Source organism: Scyliorhinus torazame, chromosome 12 (genome assembly GCF_047496885.1).
Source record: "Scyliorhinus torazame isolate Kashiwa2021f chromosome 12, sScyTor2.1, whole genome shotgun sequence".
Lineage (NCBI taxonomy): Eukaryota > Metazoa > Chordata > Chondrichthyes > Carcharhiniformes > Scyliorhinidae > Scyliorhinus > Scyliorhinus torazame.
Genome location: NC_092718.1, coordinates 70,148,062 through 70,175,931, shown reverse-complemented (window position 1 = coordinate 70,175,931; position 27,870 = coordinate 70,148,062). Strand labels below are relative to the sequence as shown.

Sequence of the window (27,870 nt, the reverse complement as noted above, 5' to 3'; positions counted from 1 at the left end):
TGCGAGACTGCGGCTGACCCCCTACTACAGTGTGTCATGCGCCACCTGACGGACGGGTGGCTCAAGAGCCAATGCCCGCAGTTCTACAATATCAGAGACGATCTGGCAGTAGTCGATGGTGTCCTCCTGAAGCTGGACCGCATCGTGATCCCGCACAGCATGCGCCAGCTCATTTTGGAACAGCTACACGAGGGCCATCTTGGCGTGGAGAAGTGTCGAAGAGGGCCCGAGAGGCTGTGTACTGGCCTGGCATCAATGAGGACATCGCCAACACAGTGCTCAACTGCCCCGCCTGTCAGCGGTTCCAGCCGGCCCAACCACGTAAGACCCTACAGCCCCATGAGTTGGTCACGTCCCCTTGGGCTAAGGTAGGCGTTGACCTGTTCCATGCACTCGGCAGTGACTAAGTTCTGATTGTAGACTATTTTTCGAACTACCCGGAAGTCATACGCCTGCACGACATCACATCATCGGCGGTCATCCGTGCCTGCAAGGAGACCTTTGCTCGTCACGGCATCCCACTCACTGTGATGTCGGACAGTGGCCCCTGCTTCGCGAGCCAGGAATGGTCAAACTTTGCCAGCAGGTACAACTTTGTGCATGTGAAATCCAGTCCCCTGCACCCCCAATCCAATGGCAAAGCGGAAAAGGGCGACCACATCATCAAACGGCTCCTCTGCAAGGCTGCCGATGTAGGATCCGGCTTCTACCTTGCCTTGCTGGCCTATCGTTTGGCCCCACTCTCCACGGGCCTGTTGCCAGCCCAGCTGCTCATGGGTCGCACCTTCAGGACCACGGTGCCGTCTATTCACGTCCCAGACCTCGACCACGTTCCGGTCCTTCAGCGGATGCAAGTTTTGTGCACAACACAAGGCGGCGCATTACGCTCGGGCGACTGATCTCCCTGCTCTGGTGCCGGATGACAACGTCCACATCCACCTTCCGGACGGTGGCTGGTCTGCAACTTCTGTGGTACTTCGGCAGGTGTCTCCCCGCTCGTTCCTGGTTCGTCTGCCAGATGGTTCCATTCGCCGCCGCAATCGGCGTGCCTTTCGTCTCTTTCCACGCTCGCTACGTGATCCTCCACCGGTGCCACGCCCTCCTGTTGTCCCCAACCTCGACTATGTGGAGATTCCGAATACTTTGCATCCTCCTCACTCTGCCGTGGCCCAGCCCATTCCTCAGCCGGTGGCTCCTGACCCACCCTTGAGGCGGTCAACCAGAATTCGTCGCCCACCTCAGAGACTTGACTTATGAGTTTTACAATGTTGGACTCTTTGATCTGTTCTGTTATCCTGTTTCATCGTTCCAGTAGTTTGTATAGAATGTTCATTTCGTTGTTGGTGTGACACCCTATTTCTCTGCACTAGGCACCTTCCCGTGTAAATAGATTAGCCTCATGTACATAGTCATGTAAATAACACGCACACACATAGTCAGGTACATTCACTACACGATATTTATTGTCACGCAGGCACATGTTATTTATATAAAAGGGAGGATGTCATAATATACACCAGTATATTATGGTGCAGACACACACACACACACTGATGGACATGCAGTGGGACCAATCAGCATTCACAACACCGCAGCCAATCACCAGTGAGAGCACACGCACTAGTAGCAGCCAGCTCGGAGCACAGAGCTCACAGCCTGCAACACAGACGTTCACCATGTGCTGAGTGCATCACCTGGTTTGGACTAGGCAAGGGTCAATAGTTAAAGCTGGTATTGCATTTACCCACAGTTCAAGTATGTTAATAGAGTTGCACCACTTCCAGTGTTGGTGACCTGTTTGTGATCCAGAACACCCAACACATCATGGTACAAGGAGTGGTTGCATACGAGCACTTCTGAGACCCGCCTGCAACTAATCAGCATTCCGGCATCCTGAAGTATGGAGAACATCAATCCGCCGCCGCTCCGCATCGCCGGCAATCTCGGGGTCAATTGGAAGATTTTTAAACAGCGCTTCCAGCTCTTCCTCGAAGCCACGGACAGGGAGAGCACTATAAAGACAGGGGACAGGAGAGTTCCCGCTCATTCTAGTAGCAGCCAGCTCAGAGCACAGAGCTCACAGCCTGCAACACAGACATTCACCATGTGCTGAGTGCATCACCTGGTTAGGACTAGGCAAGGGTCAATAGTTAAGCTGGTATTGCATTTACCAACAGTTCAAGTATGTTAATATAGTTAACCTTATAAGAATATAGAGTTGCACCACTTCCAGTGTTGGTGACCTGTTTGTGACCCAGAACACCCAACACATCAGGAGTTGCGGGGGGAGACCTGCGGCTGCCCGGGGTGTACAGGCATTGCTGGTCATTCGACAAGGTGACAGACAGCGCATGCTGCAGGATGCTCTGCCTCAACAAGGAGACGGCGCGGCCCTGTGCTATGTCCTTGCGGACTTGGCACCACATGGGGGAGGAGGACAGCTGCTCCTAGTGGCAGTCAAGGTCACTACAGCCCTGAACTTTTACACCTCGGGATCCTTCCAGGGCATCTCACAGGCCACAGCCCACAGGTGCATCCGGATGCCTTGTTTGCCCGGGCGGAAAATGATATCATCTTCGACATGGACCAAGCCCAACAAGATGCCCGGGCAGCGGGTTTCTCCGCCATCTGGGAGTGCCCAACGGTAACCAAAAAGGGTTCCGCTCCCTCAGCATACAGCTGGTGACCAACCACCAGATGAAGAGTTGTGCGCGCTTCCCAGTGTCCCACGACAGCTCCATCCTGGGGCAGTCAGACATTACTAGCCTCTTTGAGGATCACCCAGGATGGGCGGCTGTCTCTTGGGGGATAAAGGCCGCTGAGGCCCTGGCTCCTGATGCCAGTACAGAGACCAGAGACCGAGGCGAAGACCCAGTACAACGAGGCCCATGTGGCCACCCGGGCTGTGATCGAGCGGTGCATTGGACTCCTCAAGATGTGGTTCTGATGCCTCGACTGCTCTAGTGGTGCCCTCCAGTACACCCCCCGGAAGGTCACCCCCTTTGTGGTGGTCTGCTGTGTCCTCCACAATCTGCCAAAGCAACGGGGCGACGAGATGGAGGTTGGTGATGAGGAACATCTGGCCACCTCCGAGGAAGAGGAGGACGAGGATGATGATGAGGCGCCGGACCAGCAGGGGCTGGAGGATAAGGCCGGGGAGGAACCTGAGGACCAGCCGGAGGCTGCAGGACAGGCGGCAGCGGCAAGGGTCCGGCAATCCCGGAGTGCCAGGGAGACCCTCAGACTCGCCCAATTCACTCAGGACATGGCCTGGTCCGTGACCCCCCACCCCCATTTCCCACCCTCCCAGGGTATCTTTCACATCACTCAAGGGTGCTGGGACTGTGTTGGCACTGTCAGCGGGTCACTGATAGGGGCAGGGGGGTGATGATAACCCGCAGAGAGCTGGGCGGTGATGCTCCTCAATCTATGCCAGAGTCTGACCCCTGCCTGTCTGCTGAGTGCTCGCTCACACCCATCACCTACCCACGGTGTGCCCGGGGAGGGGGGGATGCCTGGAGAGATGAGCCAAGGATTCCGAGGTCGGCCCGCATTGTGGAAGAAAGTGACAAAGGCGTCATACTGGCTGTGCACAAGGCTGTTTATTGTGTTTAACAATTCCCCACTCTCCCGAAGGTGCTGCCTGCCCCACCCCTCTCACCCCCACCTATCCCCCCCCACTCCCCATTCCCCCCTCCCCCCGGTGCCCTCAGTGATCCTCGATGTGCTTGGCCCTACGTCTAGGTGTCTCCCCAAGATGCACACCTGAGGTGGAGGCAGCCAGCTACCTACCTCGTCCCATGGCCTTCAATGCCTCTGGTGGACGTCCTCTGGGGGCTCTGGGGCCGAGGGCCCCGGCTCACTTGGCGGCACGTGTGCAGTCATGCCTCCTTGTCCCGTGTGCTGGCTGCAAGACGCGGCTTTATCAGTGGGGCGGGTCTGGGGGACGCTGATGGTCACCATCCCCACTCCAAGGGATGGGTCCGGGTTGGCACTCAGAGTCCCCTCCTCCCGGTAGGTGCCCATAGGGCCCTGGGGTTTACCATGGGATGGAGCGGCAGCTGGTTCAAGCCCCAGCTGCCCTGGGTCATCTGGCTCTGCTCGCCCTGGTGGCTCCCCGATGCCTGGACCATGGTGTTGACGCCCTCAACCATGCTCCTCAGTGACTGGGACGTGTTCGGCAGTGCCTCGGCCTTGCCCGTCTGAGAGCGGGACATGTCCCGCAGAACCCCATCAAGGTCGGCCTAGTATTGGGTGACATCCCCCAGCGAGGCAGATATTTTGCCGAGACCCTCAAACATGGCCGTCACCGATGTGCAACGCCTTGGACACATTTGTCCCAAAGTCATTCTTTAAAAAGGTTAATGCGCTGACCTCTGAGTTTGTATGGGTGGGGAAAACCCCGCGGATCAAAAGGGCTTTTTTGGAACTGGGTGAGTGGGGGGGCTGGCATTGCCGAATATAATGAATTACTACTGGCCGGCAAACATCGTTATGGTTAGGAAATGGGTAGTGGGGGAGGAGTTGGTATGGGGGCAGATGGAGATGGCCTATTGTAGGGAACGAGCATTGCTAACGGCGCCATTGCCGTTCTCGCCCGCCAGGTACTCCGTGAGCCCAGTGATGGTGTCGGCCTTGAGGGTATGGGGGCAGTGGAGGCAGCATTTGGGGCTGGTGGGCGGAGGGCCTCAGCCTTAGCACAGATCTGTGGTAATCATTGGTTTGCATCAGGGGGGATGCTGGATGCCAGGTTTTGGGGTTGGTGGCAGGCAGGGATTGAGCGATTCAGGGACCTGTTCATGGGGGGCAGCTTTGTGAAATTAGAGGACCTGGAGGACGAGTATGAGCTGCCCAGGGGGAATGGTTTCAGGTAACAAGGAGTTGATGGATTAGGAGGAAGCCCAGATGGGGGACATTATGCGGAAGTGGGAAGAGGAGCTGGGTAGGGAGGTGGAGGCCAGGACGTGGGAGCAGGCTCTGCGGAGGATGAATGTTTCCTTGTCGTGTGTGAGGCTCAGTCTTATTCAGTTTAAAGTAGTCCACATGGCACATATGACGGTGGTGAGGGTGAGTGGGTTCTTTGAGGGAGTAGAGGATAGATGTGGGCACTGCCCGGGGAGGCTGGCGAATCATGTCTACATGTTTTGGGCATGTTTGAAGCTAAAGGGGTTCTGGCAGGGCTTTGTGGACGTAATAGTAATGATATGCATAAGCAATTCTGCATGCTAATATGTTAGACCTCCAACCAGCAGGTGGCAGTAGAACTATACCACGTGACATTGCAACCTCAGGGCGTCTGGGTGAGGAGTCATCATGGATAGTCATGTTTTGTATTAGCTCTCATATTCTAGCTATTAACAGTTTAGTTGTATTAGTATTGTTTTCTATCCACTGTTATTGTAATTTAATAAATCTAACTGGTCATGAACTAGACATTCTTTGGTGCACTGACTCGATCATTGCAACGCATTAGAATGTAACATGTCACCAGAAGTGGTGATCTACGAATGAAGATCTGAAGTAAAGAACTTAGAAACAGTTCTACTAAAAAAAGTCTACTGATCGACGAACAGTCATCACAGAACAAGAACAGAAGAGCCTTGCTAAAAATTCAGCAACCAGTTACTTCACTGTCTGCAGATGATTTGTGTCAAACTTCTATCTATCCAAACCTACTCAAACTGAACAAGAATCAAGTGAAGATTAAAGATTAAAGATTAAAGATGCACAGAGTAATTCAGTTCCAACAGAGGCATCTTCAGAGCCACTAGAATGTCAAGCAGAATCGGCGGATGAACAAAATCTTAGAAGGTCAACGAGACATCAAAAGAATCCTGACAGACTGAATCTGTAGTGGACACTGCAATTGTAAATAATCAGAATTGTTATGCTATGCATATCATGGGCGGGATTCTCCATTGGCTGACACTGAAATCGGGAAAGGTGCCGATTTGACGCCAAATCGCGATTCTCCGTCTCCTCAAAAATGGCATCAATGCGTTTTGCTCTGCACGTACAGTAGACACTGTTGCCCCCAGCAAAATGGTGTATCGGTGGCCATTTTGCGGCAGTTTTCTTGCCACCGTTCCACGCCGGCGTGGGGACATAGCCCCAGAATTGGAGAATCCAGCCCCATATGTATGATAATTGGTTAGAATGATGTATATTATATTTTTGTATAAATCTAAAGGAAAGGGGATGTAATTATATGCGTAAGGATTTCTGTATGTTAATATAATAGACCTCTAACCAGCAGGTGGCAGTAGAACTACACCACGTGACGCTGCAACCTCGGGGAGTCTGAGTGAGGAGTCATCGCGGATAGTCGTGTTCAGTATTAGTTCTTCTATTCTAGTTGTGAACAGTTTACAGTTCATTAGCAGTGGTAGTGTTGTTTTCTACGCATCTTATTGTAATTTAATAAACCTTAACTAGCCACGAACTAGACGTTCTTTGGTGCACTGATTCAATCATTGCTACGCACTAGAACGTAACAGTAATGTCCGAGGTGGTTTAGCACACTGGGCTAAATCGCTGGCTTTTAAAGCAGACCAAGGCAGGCCAGCAGCACGGTTTAATTCCCGTACCAGCCTCCCCGAACAGGCTCCGGAATGTGGCGACTAGGGGCTTTTCACAGTAACTTCATTGAAGCCTACTTGTGACAATAAGCGATTTTCATTTCATTTCATTTCAGGTGTAGAGGTGAGGATGGCCCTGAGTCCAGAGGTAGCGATGTTTGGGGTGTTGGAAGACCCGGGAGTCCAGGGGGCAAGAGAGGCCGATGTTTTGACCTTTGCCTCCCTGATAGCCCCGAGACGGATTCTACTTGGATGGAGGGACTCTGAGCTGCCGAAAGCAGGGGTGTGGATGATCGACCTGGCGGAACGTCTGAGGCTCGAGAAGGTTCAGTTCGTCCTGAGGGGGTCGTTTGATGGGTTCGGAGGTGGAAACCGTTCATTGACTTCTTTAAGGAGCACAGTAAGAAATCTTACAACACCAGGTTAAAGTCCAACAGGTTTGTTTCAAACACTTGCTTTCGGAGCGCTGCTCCTTCCTCAGGTGTTAGCAGAGGGAGAACGGAGGGGAGAGGGGGTTAAAATGGGGAAGGCAGGATGGGAGGAGGGGGTACGGTGGGAAAGGGAGTGGGTGTTGGTTATTTATTACATTTTATAATTTTACTTGTGCTTTGTTTGGTTCATTGGTGTTTGTTTATGCAAATTCCTGAATAAAATATTTTTTAAAAACGATTCTCCGCCCAATTGCGTTTTCCCATTCTGGTGTCAGTGGACGGAGAATCCTGCCCACTGACTCTCACTGGGGGATGGGTCCCACATGGATTGACATGAGGAAGTTTAGAAACTTCTTGGTAATTCTGACCTGTGAGTTGGTTTCCTGAACGAGGGCTCGGATTGTATTCTCCAGGAATCCATCGTGTGCTGAGGCATCAGTGAACACATAGATCAGGGAGCTTGGAGCGGAGTTGGTGAGTGCGAGCTGGAACACAAGGAAGGGAAATTTATTTATGACGATTATCAGTGTTCTGAGAGAAACAATTCCCTGATACGAGAATTTCAGAGACCTCCCCAAATACAGCAGAGTATGTCAGAGAGAGAGAGAGAGAGGGGGGTGGGTTAGAGAGACCTCTCCAGATACAGGAGTGTGTCAGAGAGAAAGAGAGGGGGGTGGGTTAGAGAGACCTCCCCAGGTACAGGAGTGTGTCAGAGAGAGAGAGGGGGGGGGAGGGGGGGTTGAGAGACCTCCCCAGATACAGGAGGGTGTGAGAGAGAGGGTAATAGAGACCTTCCCAGATACAGGAGAGGGTCAGAGAGAGAGAGAGAGAGGGGGGAGGGGGGGTTAGAGAGACCTCCCCAGATACAGGAGTGTGTCAGAGAGAGAGAGGGGGGTGGGTTAGAGAGACCTCCCCAGGTACAGGAGTGTGTCAGAGAGAGAGAGAGAGGGGGGGGGGGTGGGGGGGGGGGTTAGAGAGACCCCCTCAGAGGGTTAGATAGACCTCCCCAGATACAGGAGTGTGAGACAGGAAGGGTTAGAGAGACCTCCCCAGATACAGGACTGTGTGTCAGAGAGAGAGAGAGAGAGAGAGAGGGGGGAGGGTTAGAAAGACCTCCCCAGATACAGGGGTGAGAGAGAGGAGGGGGTGGGTTAGAGAGACCTCCCTAGATACAGGAGTGTGTGTCAGAGAGAGGGGGGGGGGGTGTTATAGAGACCTCCTCAGATACAGGAGACTGTGTCAGAGAGAGAGAGAGAGAGGGGGGGGGTTGGGTTGGAGAGACCTCCCCAGATACAGGGGTGAGAGAGAGGAGGGGGTGGGTTAGAGAGACCTCCCTAGATACAGGAGTGTGTGTCAGAGAGAGGGGGGGGGGGTGTTATAGAGACCTCCTCAGATACAGGAGACTGTGTCAGAGAGAGAGAGAGAGAGGAGGGGGTGGGTTAGAGAGACCTCCCCAGATACAGGGTGAAGTGTTGGGTGCTCTGCTACACAGATGAACCAACACGGTTGTGAATGGTACAACACAGTTTTATTTCAAACATCTATTCACACTGGTAAACTGTTTACTGAGGGTCGATCCTGACCCTTGATTCTGTGGACCTATTCCTAATTCTATCTTGTTACTGGCACTCAGCACATGTGGGATGTCTGAGCGGCCTGCAATGAGCTCTGTGCCCTGAGCCGTCTCCTGCTCGAGTCCCCAGGAAGTGTCGTGTTCCCTGTTTTGTACAGTGTATGCTCTTGCCTGTGATTGGCTGTCGTGTTGTGTGTTGATTGGTCCCTGGATCTGTCCATCAGTATGTATGTATGTGTTATGATGTTTACCTGAATATCATGACACAGGGGTGAGAGAGAGGAGGCGGGTGGGTTAGAGAGACCTCCCCAGATACAGGAGTGTGTGTCAGAGAGAGAGAGAGAGAGGGGGAGGGTTAGAAAGACCTCCCCAAATACAGGAGAGTGTGTCAGAGAGAGAGGGTTAGAGAGACCTCACCAGATACAGGAGTGTGTGAGAGAGGGTTAGAGAGACCTCCCCAGATGCAGGAGTGTGAGAGAGAGAGGCTTAGAGAGACCTCCCCAGATACAGGAGTGTGAGAGAGAGAGAGAGGGTTAGAGAGACCTCCCCAGATACAGGAGTGTCAGAGAGAGAGAGAGGGTTAAGAGACCTCCCCAGATACAGGAGTGTGTGAGAGAGGGTTAGAGAGACCTCCCCAGATACAGTAGTGTGAGAGAGAGGGTTCGAGAGACCTCCCCAGATGCAGGAGTGTGAGAGAGAGAGGCTTAGAGAGACCTCCCCAGATACAGGAGTGTGAGAGAGAGAGAGAGGGTTAGAGAGACCTCCCCAGATACAGGAGTGTCAGAGAGAGAGAGGGTTAAGAGACCTCCCCAGATACAAGAGTATGAGAGAGAGTGTTGGAGAGACCCATCCCAGATACAGGAGTGTGAGAGGGAGAGAGGGTTAGAGAGACCTCCCCAGATACAGGAGTGTGAGAGGGAGAGAGAGAGAGTTAGAGAGACCTCCCCAGATACAGGAGAGTGTGTCAGAGAGAGAGAGAGAGGGGGGGGGGGAGAGTTGGAGAGACCTCCCCCGATTCAGGAGTGTGAGAGAGGGTTAGAGAGACCTCCCCCGATACAGGGGTGTGAGAGACAGAGAGGGTTAGAGAGACCTCCCCAGATACAGGAGTGTGAGAGAGAGAGCATTAGAGAGACCTCCCCAGAAACAAGAGTGTGAGAGAGAGGGTTAGAGAGACCTCCCCAGATGCAGGAGTGTGAGAGAGGGAGGGTTAGAGAGACCTCCCCAGATACAGGAGTGTGAGAGAGAGAGAGGGTTAGAGAGACCTCCCCAGATCCAGGAGTATGAGAGAGAGAGTTGGAGAGACCCTCCCCAGATACAGGAGTGTGAGAGGGAGAGGGGGTTAGAGAGACCTCCCCAGATACAGGAGAGTGTGTCAGAGAGAGAGAGAGAGGGGGGGGGGGGGGGGGAGGGTTGGAGAGACCTCCCCCGATTCAGGAGTGTGAGAGAGGGTTAGAGAGACATCCCCAGATACAGGATTGTGAGAGAGAGTGAGGGTTAGATAGACCTCCCCAGATACAGGAGTATGAGAGAGAGAGTTGGAGAGACCCTCCCCAGATACAGGAGTGTGAGAGGGAGAAAGGATTAGAGAGACCTCCCCAGATACAGGAGTGTGAGAGGGAGAGAGAGAGTTAGAGAGACCTCCCCAGATACAGGAGAGTGTGTCAGAGAGAGAGAGAGAGGGGGGGGGGAGGGGGGGGAGGGAGAGTTGGAGAGACCTCCCCCGATTCAGGAGTGTGAGAGAGGGTTAGAGAGACCTCCCCCGATACAGGAGTGTGTGTCAGAGAGAGAGGAGGGGGTGGTTAGAGAGACCCCCTCAGATACAGGAGTGTGTGTCAGAGAGAGACGAGAGAGAGAGGGGGGGATTAGAGAGACCTCCCCCATTACAGGAGTGTGAGAGAGGGTTAGAGAGACCCTCCCCAGGTGCAAGGGTGAGAGAGAGAGAGAGAGAGGGTTAGAGAGACCTCCACAGATACAGGAGTGTGAGAGAGAGAGGGTTTGAGAGACCTCCCCAGATACAGGAGTGTGAGAGAGAGAGGGTTAGAGAGACCTCCCCAGATACAGGGGTGTGAGAAGAAGAGGGTGAGAGAGACCGCCCCAGATACACGAATGTGAGTGGGTTTTGCACTGAGTGCTGAATTTGGTGCATTTTGAGTGCTATAGTTAGAGTTTGGTGACCGAGGGAGTATAAGGCTTCGTTTTTATCTAAAGTTTAGTCTTTCTTTTATTTAGTTAATTAACTTAAAAGTTGCTGTTTGGTTTAGAAGGTGAATTTTCAATCAGCTTTAAACAAGCTTCTACTTGTAGGCACTTGCAGCTGGAGCTTGTTAATTAGTTAATTGGATTAGGTCAGTTTTCAGAGGCGAGATTCACAGTATAAAAGTGATCCCCTACAGTGCAGACTTTGTTTGCACTGAGTGCTGAATTTGGTGCATTGAGTGCTATAGTAAGAGTTTGGTGACCGAGGGAGTGCTGAATTTGGTGCATTTTGAGTGCGATAATAAGAGTTTGGTGACCGAGGGAGTGCTGAATTTGGTGCATTTTGAGTGCTATAGTGAGAGTTTGGTGACCGAGGGAGTGCTGAATTTGGTGCTTTTTGAGTGCTATAGTAAGAGTTTGGTGACCGTGGGAGTTAGGTGAGGAGGGAGTAAGGTGCTCCTTTCATTTTGTTTCTGACATTTCCGCAAAGAGTGAGAAGAGAGCCAGGAGTTTACAGAAAGTGTAGCTGACTGGGAGCAGAGTCGGAGGGCGGAGATCTAGTTGGTCCACAGGGCAGCTATATTCTGTCAGGTAAGAGGTGATGGAGCTAGGCCAGTTGCATGCTCCTCCTGTAGGATGTGGGTGGTGAGGGATACCACCGGTGTCCCCGCTGACTATACCTGCGGGAAGTGCACCCAACTTCAGCTCCTCAAAGACCGTGTTAGGGAACTGGAGCTGAAGATGGATGAACTTCGGATCATCCGGGAGGCAGAGGGGGTGATTTGGAAGAGTTACAGGGAGGTAACCACACCCAAGGTACAGGACAAGAATAGCTGGGTTACAGTCAGGGGGAAAAAAACAAACAGGCAGACAGTGCAGGGATCCCTCGTGGCCGTTCCCCTTCAAAACAAGTATACCGTTTTGGATGCTGTTGGGGGGGATGACCTACCGGGGGAAGGCCCTAGCGGCCAGGTCTCTGGCACTGAGTCTGGCTCTGGGGCTCAGAAGGGAAGGGGGGAGAATAGAAAAGCAATAGTTGTAGGAGATTCAATGGTTAGGGGAATAGATAGGAGATTCTGTGGTCGCGAGCGAGACTCCCGGAAGGTACGTTGCCTCCCGGGTGCCAGGGCCAGGGATGTCTCGGATCGTGTCTTCAGGATCCTTAAGGGGGAGGAGGAGCAGCCAGAAGTCGTGGTGCACATTGGTACCAACGACATAGGTAGGAAAAGGGGTGTGGAGGTAATAAACAAGTTTAGGGAGTTAGGCTGGAAGTTAAAAGCCAGGACAGACAGAGTTGTCATCTCTGGTTTGTTGCCGGTGCCACGTGATAGCGAGGCGAGGAATAGGGAGAGAGTGCAGTTGAACACGTGGCTGCAGGAATGGTGTAGGAGGGAGGGCTTCAGGTATTTGGATAATTGGAGCGCATTCTGGGGAAGGTGGGACCTTTTACAAGCAGGACGGGTTGCACCTGAACCAGAGGGGCACCAATATCCTGGGAGGGAGGTTTTCTAGTACTCTTCGGGAGGGTATAAACTAATTTGGCAGGGGAATGGGAACCGGATTTGTAGTCCAGCAACTAAGGTAGCCGATATTCAGGACGCCAACGCGTGTAATGAGGCAGTGGGGAAGGGAACACTGACAAAAGAGAGTACTTGCAGGCACGGAGATGGGTTGAAGTGTGTATACTTCAGCGCAAGAAGCATCAGGAATAAGGTGGGTGAACTTAAGGCATGGATCGGTACTTGGGACTACGATGTGGTGGCCATCACGTAAACTTGGATAGAAGAGGGGCAGAAATGGTTGTTGGAGGTCCCTGGTTATAGATGTTTCAATAAGATTAGGGAGGGTGGTAAAAGAGGTGGGGGGGGGGGTGGCATTGTTAATTAGAGATAGTATAACAGCTGCAGAAAGGCAGTTTGAGGAGTATCACCCTAATGAGGTAGTATGGGTTGAAGTCAGAAATAGGAAAGGAGCAGTCACCTTGTTAGGAGTTTTCTATAGGCCCCCCAATAGTAGCAGAGATGTGGAGGAACAGATTGGGAAACAGATTTTGGAAAGGTGCAGAAGTCACAGGGTAGTAGTCATGGGTGACTTTAACTTCCCAAATATTGAGTGGAAACTCTTTAGATCAAATCGTTTGGATGGGGTGGTGTTTGTGCAGTGTGTCCAGGAAGCTTTTCTAACACAGTATGTAGATTGTCCGACAAGAGGAGGGGCAATATTTGGATTTAGTACTTGGTAATGAACCAGGGCAAGTGATAGATTTGTTAGTGGGGGAGCATTTTGGAGATAGTGACCACAATTCTGTGACTTTCACTTTAGTAATGGAGAGGGATAGGTGCGTGCAACAGGGCAAGGTTTACAATTGGGGGAAGGGGAAATACGATGTTGTCAGACAAGAATTGAAGTGCATAAGTTGGGAACATAGGCTGTTAGGGAAGGACACAAGTGAAATGTGGAACTTGTTCAAGGAACAGGTACTACGTGTCCTTGATATGTATGTCCCTGTCAGGCAGGGAAGAGATGGTCGAGTGAGGGAACCATGGTTGACAAGAGAGGTTAATGTCTTGTTAAGAGGAAAAAGGAGACTGATGTAAGGCTGAGGAAACAAGGTTCAGACAGGGTGCTGGAGGGATACAAGGTAGCCAGGAGGGAACTGAAGAAAGGGATTAGGAGAGCTAAGAGAGGGCATGAACAATCTTTGGCGGGTAGGATCAAGGAAAACCCCAAGGCCTTTTACACATGTGTGAGAAATATGAGAATGACTAGAGCGAGGGTAGGTCCGATCAAGGACAGTAGCGGGAGATTGTGTATTGAGTCTGAAGAGATAGGAGAGGTCTTGAACGAGTACTTTTCTTCTGTATTTACCAATGAGAGGGGCCATATTGTTGGAGAGGACAGTGTGAAACAGACTGGTAAGCTCGAGGAAATACTTGTTAGGAAGGAAGATGTGTTGTGCATTTTGAAAAACTTGAGGATAGACAAGTCCCCCGGGACTGACGGGATATATCCAAGGATTCTATGGGAAGCAAGAGATGAAATTGCAGAGCCGTTGGCAATGATCTTTTCGTCCTCACTGTCAACAGGGGTGGTACCAGGTGATTGGAGAGTGGCGAATGTCGTGGTCCTGTTCAAAAAAGGGACTAGGGATAACCCTGGGAATTACAGGCCAGTTAGTCTTACTTCGGTGGTAGGCAAAGTAATGGAAAGGGTACTGAAGGATAGGATTTCTGAGCATCTGGAAAGACACTGCTTGATTAGGGATAGTCAGCACGGATTTGTGAGGGGTAGGTCTTGCCTTACAAGTCTTATTGAATTCTTTGAGGAGGTGACCAAGCATGTGGATGAAGGTAAAGCAGTGGATGTAGTGTACATGGATTTTAGTAAGGCATTTGATAAGGTTCCCCATGGTAGGCTTCTGCAGAAAGTAAGGAGGCATGGGATAGAGGGAACTTTGGCCAGTTGGATAACGAACTGGCTAACCGATAGAAGTCAGAGAGTGGTGGTGGATGGCAAATATTCAGCCTGGATCCCAGTTTCCAGTGGCGTACCGCAGGGATCAGTTCTGGGTCCTCTGCTGTTTGTGATTTTCATTAATGACTTGGGATGAGGGAGTTGAAGGGTGGGTCAGTAAATTTGCAGACGATACGAAGATTGGTGGAGTTGTGGATAGTAAGGAGGGCTGTTGTCGGCTGCAAAGAGACATAGATAGGATGCAGAGCTGGGCTGAGAAGTGGCAGATGGAGTTTAACCCTGAAAAGTATGAGGTTGTCCATTTTGGAAGGACAAATATGAATGCGGAATACAGGGTTAACGGGAGAGTTCTTGGCAATGTGGAGGAGCAGAGAGATCTTGGGGTCTATGTTCATACATCTTTGAAAGTTGCCACTCAAGTGGATAGAGCTGTGAAGAAGGCCTATGGTGTGCTCGCGTTCATTAACAGAGGGATTGAATTTAAGAGCCGTGAGGTGATGATGCAGCTGTACAAAACTTTGGTAAGGCCACATTTGGAGTACTGTGTACAGTTCTGGTCGCCTCATTTTAGGAAGGATGTGGAAGCTTTGGAAAAGGTGCAAAGAAGATTTACCAGGATGTTGCCTGGAATGGAGAGTAGGTCTTACGAGGAAAGGTTGAGGGTGCTAGGCCTTTTCGTATTAGAACGGAGAAGGATGAGGGGCGACTTGATAGAGGTTTATAAAATGATCAGGGGAATAGATAGAGTAGACAGTCAGAGACTTTTTCCCCGGGTGGAACAAACCATTACAAGGGGACATTATTTTACGGTGAAAGGTGGAAGATATAGGAGGGATATCAGAGGTAGGTTCTTTACCCAGAGAGTAGTGGGGGCATGGAATGCACTGCCTGTGGAAGTAGTTGAGTCGGAAACATTAGGGACCTTCAAGCAGATATTGGATAGGTACATGGATTACGGTAAAATTATATAGTGTAGATTTATTTGTTCTTAAGGGCAGCACGGTAGCATTGTGGATCGCACAATTGCTTCACAGCTCCAGGGTCCCAGGTTCGATTCCGGCTTGGGTCACTGTCTGTGCAGAGTCTGCACATCCTCCCCGTGTCTGCGTGGGTTTCCTCCGGGTGCTCCGGTTTCCTCCCACAGTCCAAAGATGTGCAGGCTAGGTGGATTGGCCATGATAAATTGCACTTAGTGTCCAAAATTGCCCTTGGTGTTGGGTGGAGGTGTTGAATTTGGGTAGGGTGCTCTTTCCAAGAGCCGGTGCAGACTCAAAGGGCCGAATGGCTTCCTTCTGCACTGTAAATTCAATGATAATCTATGATTAATCTAGGACAAAGGTTCGGCACAACATCGTGGCCGAAGGGCCTGTTCTGTGCTGTATTTTCTATGATCTATGTCCTCCCCAGATACAGGAGTGTGAGAGGGAGAGGGTTAGAGAGACCCCCCAGCTACAGGGGTGTGAGAGAGAGAGGGTTAGAGAGATCTCCACAAATAGAGGAGTCTGAGAGAGAGAGGGTTCGAGAGACCTCCCCAGATACAGGAGTGAGAGAGACAGAGGGTTAGAGAGACCTCCCCAGATACAGGAGTGTCAGAGAGAGAGAGGGTTAAGAGACCTCCCCAGATACAGGAGTGTGTGAGAGAGGGTTAGAGAGACCTCCCCAGATACAGGAGTGTGAGAGAGAGAGGATTAGAGAGACCTCCCCAGATACAGGAGTGTGAGATGGAGAGAGGGTTAGAGAGACCTCCCCAGATACAGGAGTGTGAGAGGGAGAGCGAGAGTTAAAGAGACCTCCCCAGATACAGGAGAGTGTGCCAGAGAGAGAGAGAGAGGCGGGGGGGGGGGGTTGGAGAGACCTCCCCCAATTCAGGAGTGTGAGAGAGGGTTAGAGAGACCTCCCCCGATATAGGGATGTGAGAGAGAGAGAGGGTTAGAGAGACCTCCCCAGATACAGGAGTGTGTGTCAGAGAGAGAGAGGGGGGTGGTTAGAGAGACCCCCTCAGATACAGGAGTGTGTGTCATTGAGAGAGGAGAGAGAGAGAGGGGGTGTAGAGAGACCTTTCCCGATACAGGAGTGTGAGGGAGGGTTAGAGAGACCTCCCCAGATACAGGAGTGTGAGAGAGGGTTAGAGAGACTTACCCCGATACAGGGGTGTGAGAGAGAGAGAGGGTTAGAGAGACCTCACCAGATACAGGAGTATGAGAGAGAGAGTTGGCGAGACCCTCCCCAGATACAGGAGTGAGAGAGAGAGAGAGGGTTAGAGAGACCTCCCCAGATACAGGAGTGAGAGAGAGAGAGAGGGTTAGAGAGACCTTCCTAGATACAGGAGTGTGAGAGAGAGAGAGGGTTAGAGAGACCTCGCCAGATACAGGAGTGTGAGAGAAAGAGAGGGTTAGAGAGACCTCCCCAGATACAGGAGTGTGTGTCAGCGAGAGAGAGAGGGGGGGTTAGAGAGACACGTCTCTCCCCAGATAAAGGAGTGAGAGAGACAGAGGGTTAGAGAGACCTCCCCAGATACAGGAGTGAGAGAGAGAGGGTTAGAGAGACCTCGCCAGATACAGGAGTGTGAGAGAAAGAGAGGGTTAGAGAGACCTCCCCAGATACAGGAGTGTGTGTCAGCGAGAGAGAGAGGGGGGGTTAGAGAGACACGTCTCTCCCCAGATAAAGGAGTAAGAGAGACAGAGGGTTAGAGAGACCTCCCCAGATACAGGAGTGAGAGAGAGAGGGTTAGAGAGATCGCCCCAGATACAGGAGTGTGAGAGAAAGAGAGGGTTAGAGAGACCTCCCCAGATACAGGAGTGTGTGTCAGCGAGAGAGAGAGGGGGGGTTAGAGAGACACGTCTCTCCCCAGATAAAGGAGTGAGAGAGACAGAGGGTTAGAGAGACCTCCCCAGATACAGGAGTGAGAGAGAGAGGGTTAGAGAGATCGCCCCAGATACAGGAGAGAGTGTCAGAGAGAGAGAGAGGGGGCGGGGGGGGGGGGGGGGGGATGGGTTAGAGCGACCTCCCCAGATACTGGAGTGTGAGAGATAGAGAGGGTTAGCGAGATCGCCCCAGATACAGGAGAGAGTATCAGAGAGAGAGAGGGGGGGGGGATGGGTTAGAGAGACCTCCCCAGATACAGGAGTGTGTCAGAGAGAGAGGGTTAGAGAGACCTCCCCAGATACAGGCGTGTGTGAGAGAGAGAGAGGGTTAGAGAGACCTTCCCAGATACAAGAGTGAGAGAGAGAGAGGGTTAGGGAGACCTCCCCAGATACAGGAGTGTGAGAGAGAGAGGGTTAGAGAGACCTCCACAGATACAGGAGTGTGAGAGAGAGAGAGAGTTAGAGAGACCTCCCCAGATACAGGAGTGTGAGAGAGAGAGGGTTAGGGATACCTCCCCAGACACAGGAGTGAGAGAGAGAGGGTTAGGGAGACCTCTCCAGATACAGGAGTGTGAGAGAGAGAGGGTTAGAGAGACCTCCCCAGACACAGGAGTGAGAGAGAGAGAGAGAGAGAGAGAGGGTTAGGGAGACCTCCCCAGATACAGGAGTGTGCCAGAGAGAGAGAGGGGGGGGTGGGGGTTAGGGAGAGAGACGGGGGGGGGGGTTAGAGAGGCCTCCTCAGATACAGGAGAGTGTGTCAGAGAGAGAGAGGGGGTGGCGGTTCGAGAGACCTCCCCAGATACAGGAGAGTGTGTCAGAGAGAGAGAGGGGGGGGCGGTTAGAGAGACCTCCTCAGATACAGTAAAGTGTGTCAGAGAGAGAGAGAGGGGGTTGGGCTGTTAGAGAGAGAGAGAGACGGGGGAGGAGGGGGGGGGGGGGGGGTTAGAGACCTCCCCAGATACAGGAGTGTGTGTCAGAGAGAGCGAGGCGGGGGGGGGGGGGGGGGGGGGGGAAGAGGGTTAGAGAGAGGGACGGCGGGGTGGGAAGTTTAGAGAGACCTCCTCAGACACAGTAGAGTGTGTCAGAGAGAGAGGGGGGGGGGCTGTTAGAGAGAGAGAGAGAGACGGGTGGGGGGAGTGGTTAGAGAGACCTCTGATACAGGAGAGTGTGTCAGAGAGAGGGGTGGGGGGGGGGGGGGAGTGTTAGAGTGAGAGATGGGGGGGCGGGGTTTAAAGAGACCTCCTCAGATACTGTAGAGTGTGTCAGAGAGAGAGAGGGGGGGGGGGTGTTAGAGAGAGAGCCGGGGTGGGGGGGGGGGGGGGGGGGGTGGGGGGGGGGGTGAGAGAGACCCCCTCAGATACAGGAGAGTGTGTCAGAGAGAGAGAGGGGGGGGGTGTTAGAGAGAGAGCCGGGGGGGGGGGGTTAGAGAGACCCCCTCAGATACTGTAGAGTGTGTCAGAGAGAGAGAGAGGGGGGGGGGGGTGTTAGAGAGAGAGCCGGGGGGGGGGGGGCGGGGGGGGTGGTTAGAGAGACCCCCTCAGATACAGGAGAGTGTGTCAGAGAGAGAGAGAGGGGGGGGGGGTGTTAGAGAGAGAGCCGGGGCGGGGGGGCGGGGGGGGTGGTTAGAGAGACCCCCTCAGATACAGGAGAGTGTGTCAGAGAGAGAGAGAGGGGGGGGGTGTTAGAGAGAGAGCCGGGGGGGGGGGGGGGGGGGCGGGGGGGGCGGGGGGGGGGGTGGTTAGAGAGACCCCCTCAGATACAGGAGAGTGTGTCACAGAGAGAGAGAGAGAGAGAGAGTGGGTGTGTGGTGTTGGGTGATCTGAGGTACAGATGAACCTATCATGACCGGGTGGGGGCGGTGTAGCCATCTGAGTTGGCTACTTCCCGACTTTAAAATGGAGATCCGCTAAGAATGCAGGGAAATTCAGTCAAACACAGGAAAAACAAGCAGGTGCAAAGTTTCCTGTATATCAGAACTTGCAGGAACCCAGACAGCACTGAAACTAACAACCATCTGCATATTAATGAGCGATCCCCGGGAACAATTGGAAACAGTTAAGGTAAACAAGGCCAAGCCAGACTCCTCCGCGCCAGCAGGAACCAAGACAAAGGAAGGCCAACGGACACTTAGGAACCGCCCAGCGATCAGGGAACAGCTCCAGTATTGGAGAAATCGATCCAAGTGATCAGAACTTAGTCCAATCACTTGGAACCAGATACGGGGTCCACCCAGAAGGGCGCAAAGGCCCTGGGGACTATAAAGTAGAGTCCCCAATTCAATTCATCCTTCTTGGCAGGGTCTCTCAGCAGCTCGAAACAACTCTTGACCGTGACCTGCCTAGTAGCTGCACCAACCAAGTAAGTCTCCAGTCAACGCACACTATGTGATAGGCGTTCCTAGCTACCAGTCCATACCAGCTTTGAAGACAGCAGACTCAGAATCGAACGAAAGGCCATTTGTTCCCCTGACCTGGTGGGCCAGTTCCAAAGCTAAGTATAGGCCTTTTAGTGATAGAGATAGTCTAGAAAGTAGAGTTTTATGCATGAGTAGTGATTGACTGTGTATAAAAGATGTGTTTTGATTTGAAACGTACTAACTGGTGTATTGAGTTATTGATCAGCACTTGAACTTGAACCTCGTGGTGGTATCATAAAGATACCTGGCGACTCTGGAGCAAACGTTATAGAAACAGAGAAACTTAAGGAAAGACACGAGCAACATTTAAGAGCCAACCAAAAGTTAGCAACATTTACTGGTGACATCTGACGGGACCTGACTTAGAAGTGGCCTAACCACTCCGGGAGAACCCAAAATTTGAATGGAAAATCCAATTGGGAACAGAGACATTCACAAGTGTTCTGATCAATCCTCATAATCCGGAAGCGTGTTAATGCATGCGTAACTAACAGGGCTTTAAGGTAAAACTGATAGGTTTTGTTGCGAAAAACTGTCGGGAGTTTGTATTCCGGAAAGTAGCGAACGCCGTACCCGTGTTTACAGCACCGCCTTAGTACCCCTCGTTCCAAATTTTAAAAGAGAGCATTCAGATCGGAAAAATGGCAATGAAGGCAATGGAACGCCTCATGAACCCCAAGAATTCGTGGTCGCAGCGACCAGCAGCAGAGTAGGTCAGTGTCCCGTTTGGGAAGTTGAGATTAGAAGGTACCTCAAAGGGAAGGGATGGCCCCTTTGGAGTGACTTTTGTTCAAATAAGGAAACAGGTCCCGGGAGTATAGGATCTATATGGTGGGAGAACCTGAGCGAAATCCATAAGAAGAACTTAGGGAAAGCTCGCAAGCCGATGGCAATCGTGTCCTGTCTGGCACAATTGTGAGGCACAGAGGAGGTCGTTCGGACGCTCCGCAAAGAGATAGAAGAGAGACATCGAATGAGCAAGGTCGATGTTAGTGAGATCGAGAGAGCGAATGTAGAATTGAGAAGGAAGTTGGCAGCAAAGGACGGAGAGGTGGATGATGCCAAGCGGGCACACCAGTCTTGTCTAGCGCATCTGAGCAGCTTCCAAACCCAATACAATAAGGACACGCAACGTACAGTCCTGGTCAGAGAAGAGACAGAGAAACAGGTAGAGGCATTGCAAAGGCAGTGCAGCGATCTAAAGGCAGCATTAAGAGCACTCCATACTGCCACCACGGAGCACAGACAAAGCTCAGTGGATCATGCAAAATGCCGGAAGCAGATTGCGGACCTGCAGTCTTTGCTTTCAGTGCAAAATGGGTTTCAAAGCACCTTTGGATCATAATTAGATGAAGAAGACGGCCCTGATTGGCAAGAACTAAACAAAACCGCGCATAGATATATACAGTGAACATGTGCGCAAGGAAAGCCCCAAAGGAGAAAAGCACCCAACCCCCCACAGAGCAGATAGATCAGGCACCCATGAATCCAGTAACTACCCACTGCACAGTCACATTGGACGGAGAGGCAGAATTTCTTTACACCACCCCCTTAACCGTGACCCAATTACGGGACGCGTGCAAAAAGATCACACCGTTCCTCCCCACCTCAGACCCCCACCACTTCTTTGCTAGAGTGAAGCAGCAGGCGACCATGTACGGCCTGGATGAGCATGAGCAAGTGAAGCTCACAGTTTTAAGCTTAGACCCTTCTGTTGTAGCAGCCCTTCCCGACCCACAGAATGTAGGAGGAGGCACCCTTGCAGAGATGCACACGGCGATTCTAGACGCGATCGGTTATAACAGAGGTGACCCAGTAGAAGGCCTGAATAAGTGCAGGCAGAAGAAAACAGAACACCCCACAGCGTTTGCTGGACGCCTGTGGATCCATTTTACAGCTGTTTTCGGAAACTTAGACCGCGCCCATTTGTCCCCAGACAACATGGGCAAATGGACCCGTACCCTTATCTCCCATGCCACAGAGGCAGGACAAAAAGCTTGTACTAATTATGACCACTCGGAAGAAACAAACAACGAAAAGTGCGTTTTAAAAAGGTTGTCCCGCCCCTGGGAGCAATCTGTCCACAACAAACCCGCGATTAGGAAACCCGAAGAACAGCAGGCAGAGGCAGATATCCAAGCAGTTAAAGTGCACCAGAACCTCGCATGGGTGAACGAAGGCATGAACAGCCCCCCACAGAAACCACAGGAGTGTTACAACTGTGGACAATTAGGTCACTTTGCACGAGAATGCAATGCCCCACGAAAGCCACAGAGAGCCCAGCAGGCAGGCACTCTGAATAGTAACAGGACAAAGCCCATACATAGTGTAAGCACCCGTTCAGACCAGACAGACATGAACGGAACTGACTGACGGTGTTCGGGCTCCCCCACTTGGGTCTGCGACACCCTTTGGGATAGGTCCGGCCGACCAGTCGTTGCAGCGAAAATACGGGGACAGCCCATCGAATTTCTCTGGGACACAGGAGGGTCCCGTACCACAATTAATTCCTCCACCATGTTCCAAAAAGACACGAGGCCCACTGCAGCCACAATCACCCTCAGCGGCTTCACAGGTCACTCGCAGCAGGGACACATCACAGCCCCTGTACCCATTCAAATTGGCAACATTACAACAAAACACCCCGTACTTTTGGTCGATCTGCCCCACACAGCAGAACACATTTTGGGCATCGATTTCATGAACTCCCACAACCTGTCATTTGACCCAGTAAATCAATGTGTCTGGAAAATGACAAAGTCAGCAAGAGCCCCCGCAACGCTCACAGTAGGTGAGTATGCTGATAAGATTAGCACAGTCGGCGATTTTTGGTTTGACCCGACCACGATTAGCGCAGACAAACAGGTTAGGGCAGTTCTCCAGAAGAACAGGACCGCATTTGCAAGTCATAAACATGACTGCAGCAGGATGGTTGGTTCGGTTCAAATAACAGGACCTGACCCTAGACCCCAGAAGCAATATGGATTTCCCCAAGAGGCAGAGGGAGAAATCTCAAAAGTTATTGATAGTTTATTAGAACAAGGCGTACTAAGTGTTGGGGCCACAGCTGTTCTCTTTATATATTAACGATCTAGATGACGGGACTGGGGGCATTCTGGCTAAGTTTGCTGATGATACAAAGATAGGTGGAGGGGCAGGTAGTATGGAGGAGGTGGGGAGGCTGCAGAAAGATTTAGACAGTTTAGGAGAGTGGTCCAAGAAATGGCTGATGAAATTCAACGTGGGCAAGTGCGAGGTCTTGCACTTTGGAAAAAAGAATAGAGGCATGGACTATTTTCTAAACGGTGACAAAATTCATAATGCTGAAGTGCAAAGGGACTTGGGAGTCCTAGTCCAGCATTCTCTAAAGGTAAACTTGCAGGTTGAGTCCGTAATTAAGAAAGCAAATGCAATGTTGTCATTCATCTCAAGAGGCTTGGAATATAAAAGCAGGGATGTACTTCTGAAGCTTTATAAAGCATTAGTTAGGCCCCATTTAGAATACTGTGAGCAATTTTAGGCCCCACACCTCAGGAAGGACATACAGGCACTGGCGGGTCCAGCGGAGATTCACACGGATGATCCCAGGAATGGTAGGCCTAACATACGATGAACGTCTGAGGATCCTGGGATTATATTCATTGGAGTTTAGGAGGTTGAGGGGAGATCTAATAGAAACTTACAAGATAATGAATGGCTTAGATAGGGTGGATGTAGGGAAGTTGTTTCCATTAGCAGGGGAGACTAGGACCTGGGGGCACAGCCTTAGAATAAAAGGGAGTCACTTTAGAACAGAGATGAGGAGAAATTTCTTCAGTCAGAGAGTGGTGGGTCTGTGGAATTCATTGCCACAGAGGGCGGTGGAGGCCGGGACGTTGAGTGTCTTTAAGACAGAAGTTGATAAATTCTTGATTTCTCGAGGAATTAAGGGCTGTGGAGAGAGAGCGGGTAAATGGAGTTGAAATCAGCCATGATTGAATGGTGGAGTGGACTCGTGGGCCGAATGGCCTTACTTCCACTCCTATGTCTTATGGTCTTATGGTCTTAAGATCAGTAGCCTCTACTAATAATGCCACGATTTGGCCAGTGAGAAAGCCCAATGGATCATGGTGACTGACCATTGATTACCAAAGTCACCCCCGCAGCAGCCCCCGCGGTAGCCACGAGTCCCGAGACCATGCTCAAACAGGGACTCAACTCACGATATTTTACGGTTTTGGACATCAGTAACGGATTCTGGTCCATTCCATTGGCAAAAGCGTGCCAGTACAAATTTGCCTTCACTTTTAAAGGTCAGCAGTACACGTGGATATGCCTTCCACAAGGATTCCACAACTCCCCCTCCATTTTCCACCGACAGCTGGCCAATGGTTTATCAAAATTTTCTCGCCCCGAATGTCTGGTCCAGTATGTAGACGACCTATTACTGCAGACAAGACACCAAGGCAGAGCACATCGCGCTTCTGTCCGAACTCCTGGAACTCCTACAGCGAATTGGATGTAAAGTGAAACCCAAGAAGGCCCAAATTTTGGAAAACAAAGTGGTATATTTGGGAACGATTATCACGTTTGGTAAACGCGAGATCGAGCATAAAAGAATTGACTCGATTATCAAATTGCCCCTTCCCCAGAATGTTTCCACCCTCTGGTTGTATTTAGGACTGGTTGGCTACTGCCGAAACCATATTGACGGTTTCGCCACCAAAGCAGCACCCCTCTCGGAACTCCTAAAGAAAGGAGCCCCTTGGGAATGGCTTCCGCGGCACACGGATGCCGTAGATGCTTTAAAGCGCGCACTCATCGCACCCCCGCACTACAGGTTCCAGACCCGCTTTCCTCCTCTGCTATAGAGATAGCTAGCACAGATCATACCCTTTCGGCCGTGCTCCTCCAGGAACGGCACAAACAGTTAAGACCCGTGGCTTACGCCTCCAGAGTTTTAGATCCTGTGGAGCAGGGATTTTCGGCCTGTGAAAGGCACCTGCTCGCAGTTTTCTGGGCAGTTCAATACTTTTCATATATCACCGGACTAAACCCCATCACAATCCTCACGGAACACACCCCGACCCAACTTTTACTAGACGGACGACTTAAGAACGGTACAGTAAGTCAGATCAGAGCAGCCAGATGGACCCTTCTTTTGCAGGGATGGGACATCACTGTTAAAAGGACCAAGACCCACACTTTCCTAGCCGACAACCTTCAGTACCCAAGCACCCCCCACAAATGTGAAATCATCTCACCGCACCACAACACAGGCCCCTTTATCGCGAAACCCCCCCCAAAATGATAGGTAGTTCACCCCAGAGCCCCCAACACACAGACTCTTGAGAATATATGTGGATGGTTCTTCCACTATATTAAACGGGAAGCGCATTACAGGATGCGGCATCTATGTTGAGGACGCGCAGGGACGCGCCCTAGAAGAAATCTCGTTAAAACTGCCAGGACACTTAGGCGCACAGGCGGCAGAACTAGCAGCCATTGCATACATTATCGATCACCCAGATTCCTTCCCCAGCCCAGCAGACATATACTCGAACAGCCTCTATGTCTGTAACAGCCTCACAGAATTCTTACCCCTGTGGAAAGCAAGAGGATTTGTTTCCGTGGATGGAAAACCCCTCCCTTCAGCCCCATTGTTCCGACACATTTTGGACAAAGCACAGGACAGGATATTTGGTATTATTAAAGTACGAAGTCACCACCGTTCCTCCCCACCTGGAAATGTAAAAGCCGACGCACTGGCTAAAGCAGGTTCCAGACATGGATATTTTTGGAACCCCCCGAAAGCGCCCCAGTGAGTGCAGTTCAGGTCTCACAGACAAATATCGAAGATTTAGTGCAGGCCCAGAAGCAAGATCGTAATCTCAGGGAGATTTTAAAAGGAAAGTTTCCAGCCCCATACGATAGGTTTAAAAATGCACTGACCACACATGACGGTGTGGTCCTAAAAGACACTCTTTATGTGGTTCCTGAACAGGACAGGAATCAGCTTATTTGTTTGTTCCATGATAATCATGGGCATCAGGGAATTGACCCCACTACAGCCCACCTCAGGCAGCTCTCTTGGTGGCTGAATTTAAAGGAAGACGTCACGCACTATGTGGAAAATTGCCTTATCTGTGCCCAAAACAATCCGGACAGATATGCGAAGAAAGCTCAGCTTATCCACACCCACCCCGTTAATGGCCCCTGGACTAACCTCCAGATTGATTTTATAGGACCATTGCCCCCTTGCAGGAATGGTTACAAGTATGTGTTAGTTGTTATAGACACGTTTACGAAATGGGTAGAAGCATTCCCATCTAGAACAAACACGGCAAAGACTACAGCCAAGCTTTTAACCCACCACATCTTTACGAGATGGGGACTCCCCCGCAGCATTGAATCCGACCAAGGTTCCCATTTTACTGGACGTGTCATGAAGAACGTCCTCACGATATTTGGCATTACCCAAAAATTCCACATCGCATACCACCCCCAGTCAAGTGGTATCGTGGAGTGAATGAATCGGACCCTAAAAGCAACCCTCAGGAAAATGGTCCAACAAAACAGCACCACTTGGGATTCAGTCCTCCCTTTTGCTCTAATGTTTTTGTGTAACACTGTTTCGACATCCACAGGACACACCCCACACACTCTCATGACCGGACGCCCCATGAAAGGCACAGAATTTTTATTAGGACTTGACTTGACCAGCCCCGAAGTGGCGGCCCTCACACACGAGAACGCAGTGAAACAATTAGTAGAGAATGTAAAAAGGGCTCAGCTAGCAGCCGCAGTAAAATTAGGCACCAGGAAGAAACAGAGCAAGGCCTGTTTCGACAAGACAGTGCATGCGACTGAGTTTGATGTAGGACAGCAGGTCTAGCTATCCATTTACAACCCCAGCATGTTCCTGTCACCCAAGTATTCGGGTCCGTACTCCATTGTGAACAAAGTAAGCCCCTCCGTTTATAAGATTAAGTACCCCAAAGGGAGGACCGCATGGTTTCATATTAACCAGCTCAAGGCATATGGCTCGCAGTCTAACCACGCACAGCACGTCATACTCACCGCAGCAGACCACGCCCCGGCCACAGCCAACGAATCCCTACCCTCCCCCAACACGTCCACCCCATCCATGGACTCGACCTCGACTCCACCCCCGAACTCTAGACTCCGCCCCGGAACGCCCACAGACAGTAGCAGCAGCGACAGCGACTGTGGCAAAGACGTTAGCCACAGCACGCCTCCCTACTATCCCCATGCAACAGGCCCCACACCCAGCGAATCTGAACACGATTCGAGTGATCCCTTCATGATCACATTCCTTAATCACCCTACGATGACGACCCCGACTCCATCTCCACAGAATTAGACACGACTATTTGGCACCGTGACAATTCGTACAGGCTTGTACGAAACGACGAGATGGACCCTAAGTTACACCATGCAGCTTTAGCAACCCTCATCCATTCAAGAGTATGGCATCCGGGAGAAGAGGATGACATTGAGTCTGACTCCCAAAACGAGAACCTCTTTGCGACCCTGTTCGCAACCGATAACTGAGGTGTCCAGATGATATTTTAAAAGGAACCGCTTGGGAGAAACTGTGTCCTTTCTGATAGAACCTGCACCATGTTTGTTGAATGTTTGTTCAATTAGTGTTATCATTAAGTGTTGTGTATAAACTCGGAAAGTTTTTCACGGCCCCATGCCACCACTCCTTTAACGCCCCCCGGCTGTTAATGGAACAAGTTTGTCCCAGACAATAGTTCAGAGGAATTAGTTTGTCGACAGAAAATTGTTAATGGAACAAGTTTGTCCCAGACAATAGTTCAGAGGAACTAGCCTGTCGACAGAACCCGACTCATAGTTGCTCTCCTAATTCGAGAGGCAGCCCCCACGACGACCACATTCTTACCCGTCCTTGCCGGTTGCCCAGGCAGTGGAGAAACGGCTTTGAACCCCGCCCTGCCTGAGGACCCCCCTCTGGTCAGCTCCGCTCGGGTAGAGCATATACGGCATTGATCACCGTCCTACCCGGGGATTCCATCCAAATCTTACCCGCCGCGGCCCATACGCACCCCATTTTGGCTCGTTACGTTCAAAGTTCTTTTGTTTGGTTTTGGCAACCCTAAGGTTGCTTCCCTCTGCTATTTACATCCTCCAACACTGGGATGGTAAATCACACAGGCTGCGAGACGGCTCGCAGTACCGCAGTATTTTCTTAGATGTCTTGTCCAAATATTCGGTTTTTTAAAAAAAAATTTAAATGAGGGAGTCACACATGGTGACCAATTATAAAGGGAAATTGGCACTAAAAGACAGACATGCTAACGTGCAAGGTATT

At 51.3% G+C, this 27,870-nt stretch overlaps 1 protein-coding gene across 1 annotated transcript in view; it reads right to left on the bottom strand.

Annotated features, from left to right (window-relative positions):
* The window catches only part of LOC140387056 (von Willebrand factor A domain-containing protein 7-like), a 209,621-nt gene that overhangs the window by 103,148 nt on the left and 78,603 nt on the right, over positions 1-27,870 (bottom strand). The window contains exon 9 of the mRNA XM_072470067.1: positions 7,378-7,494. Within this exon, the coding sequence (XP_072326168.1) occupies positions 7,378-7,494 (117 nt within the window). The remainder of the gene's footprint in view (positions 1-7,377; positions 7,495-27,870) is intronic.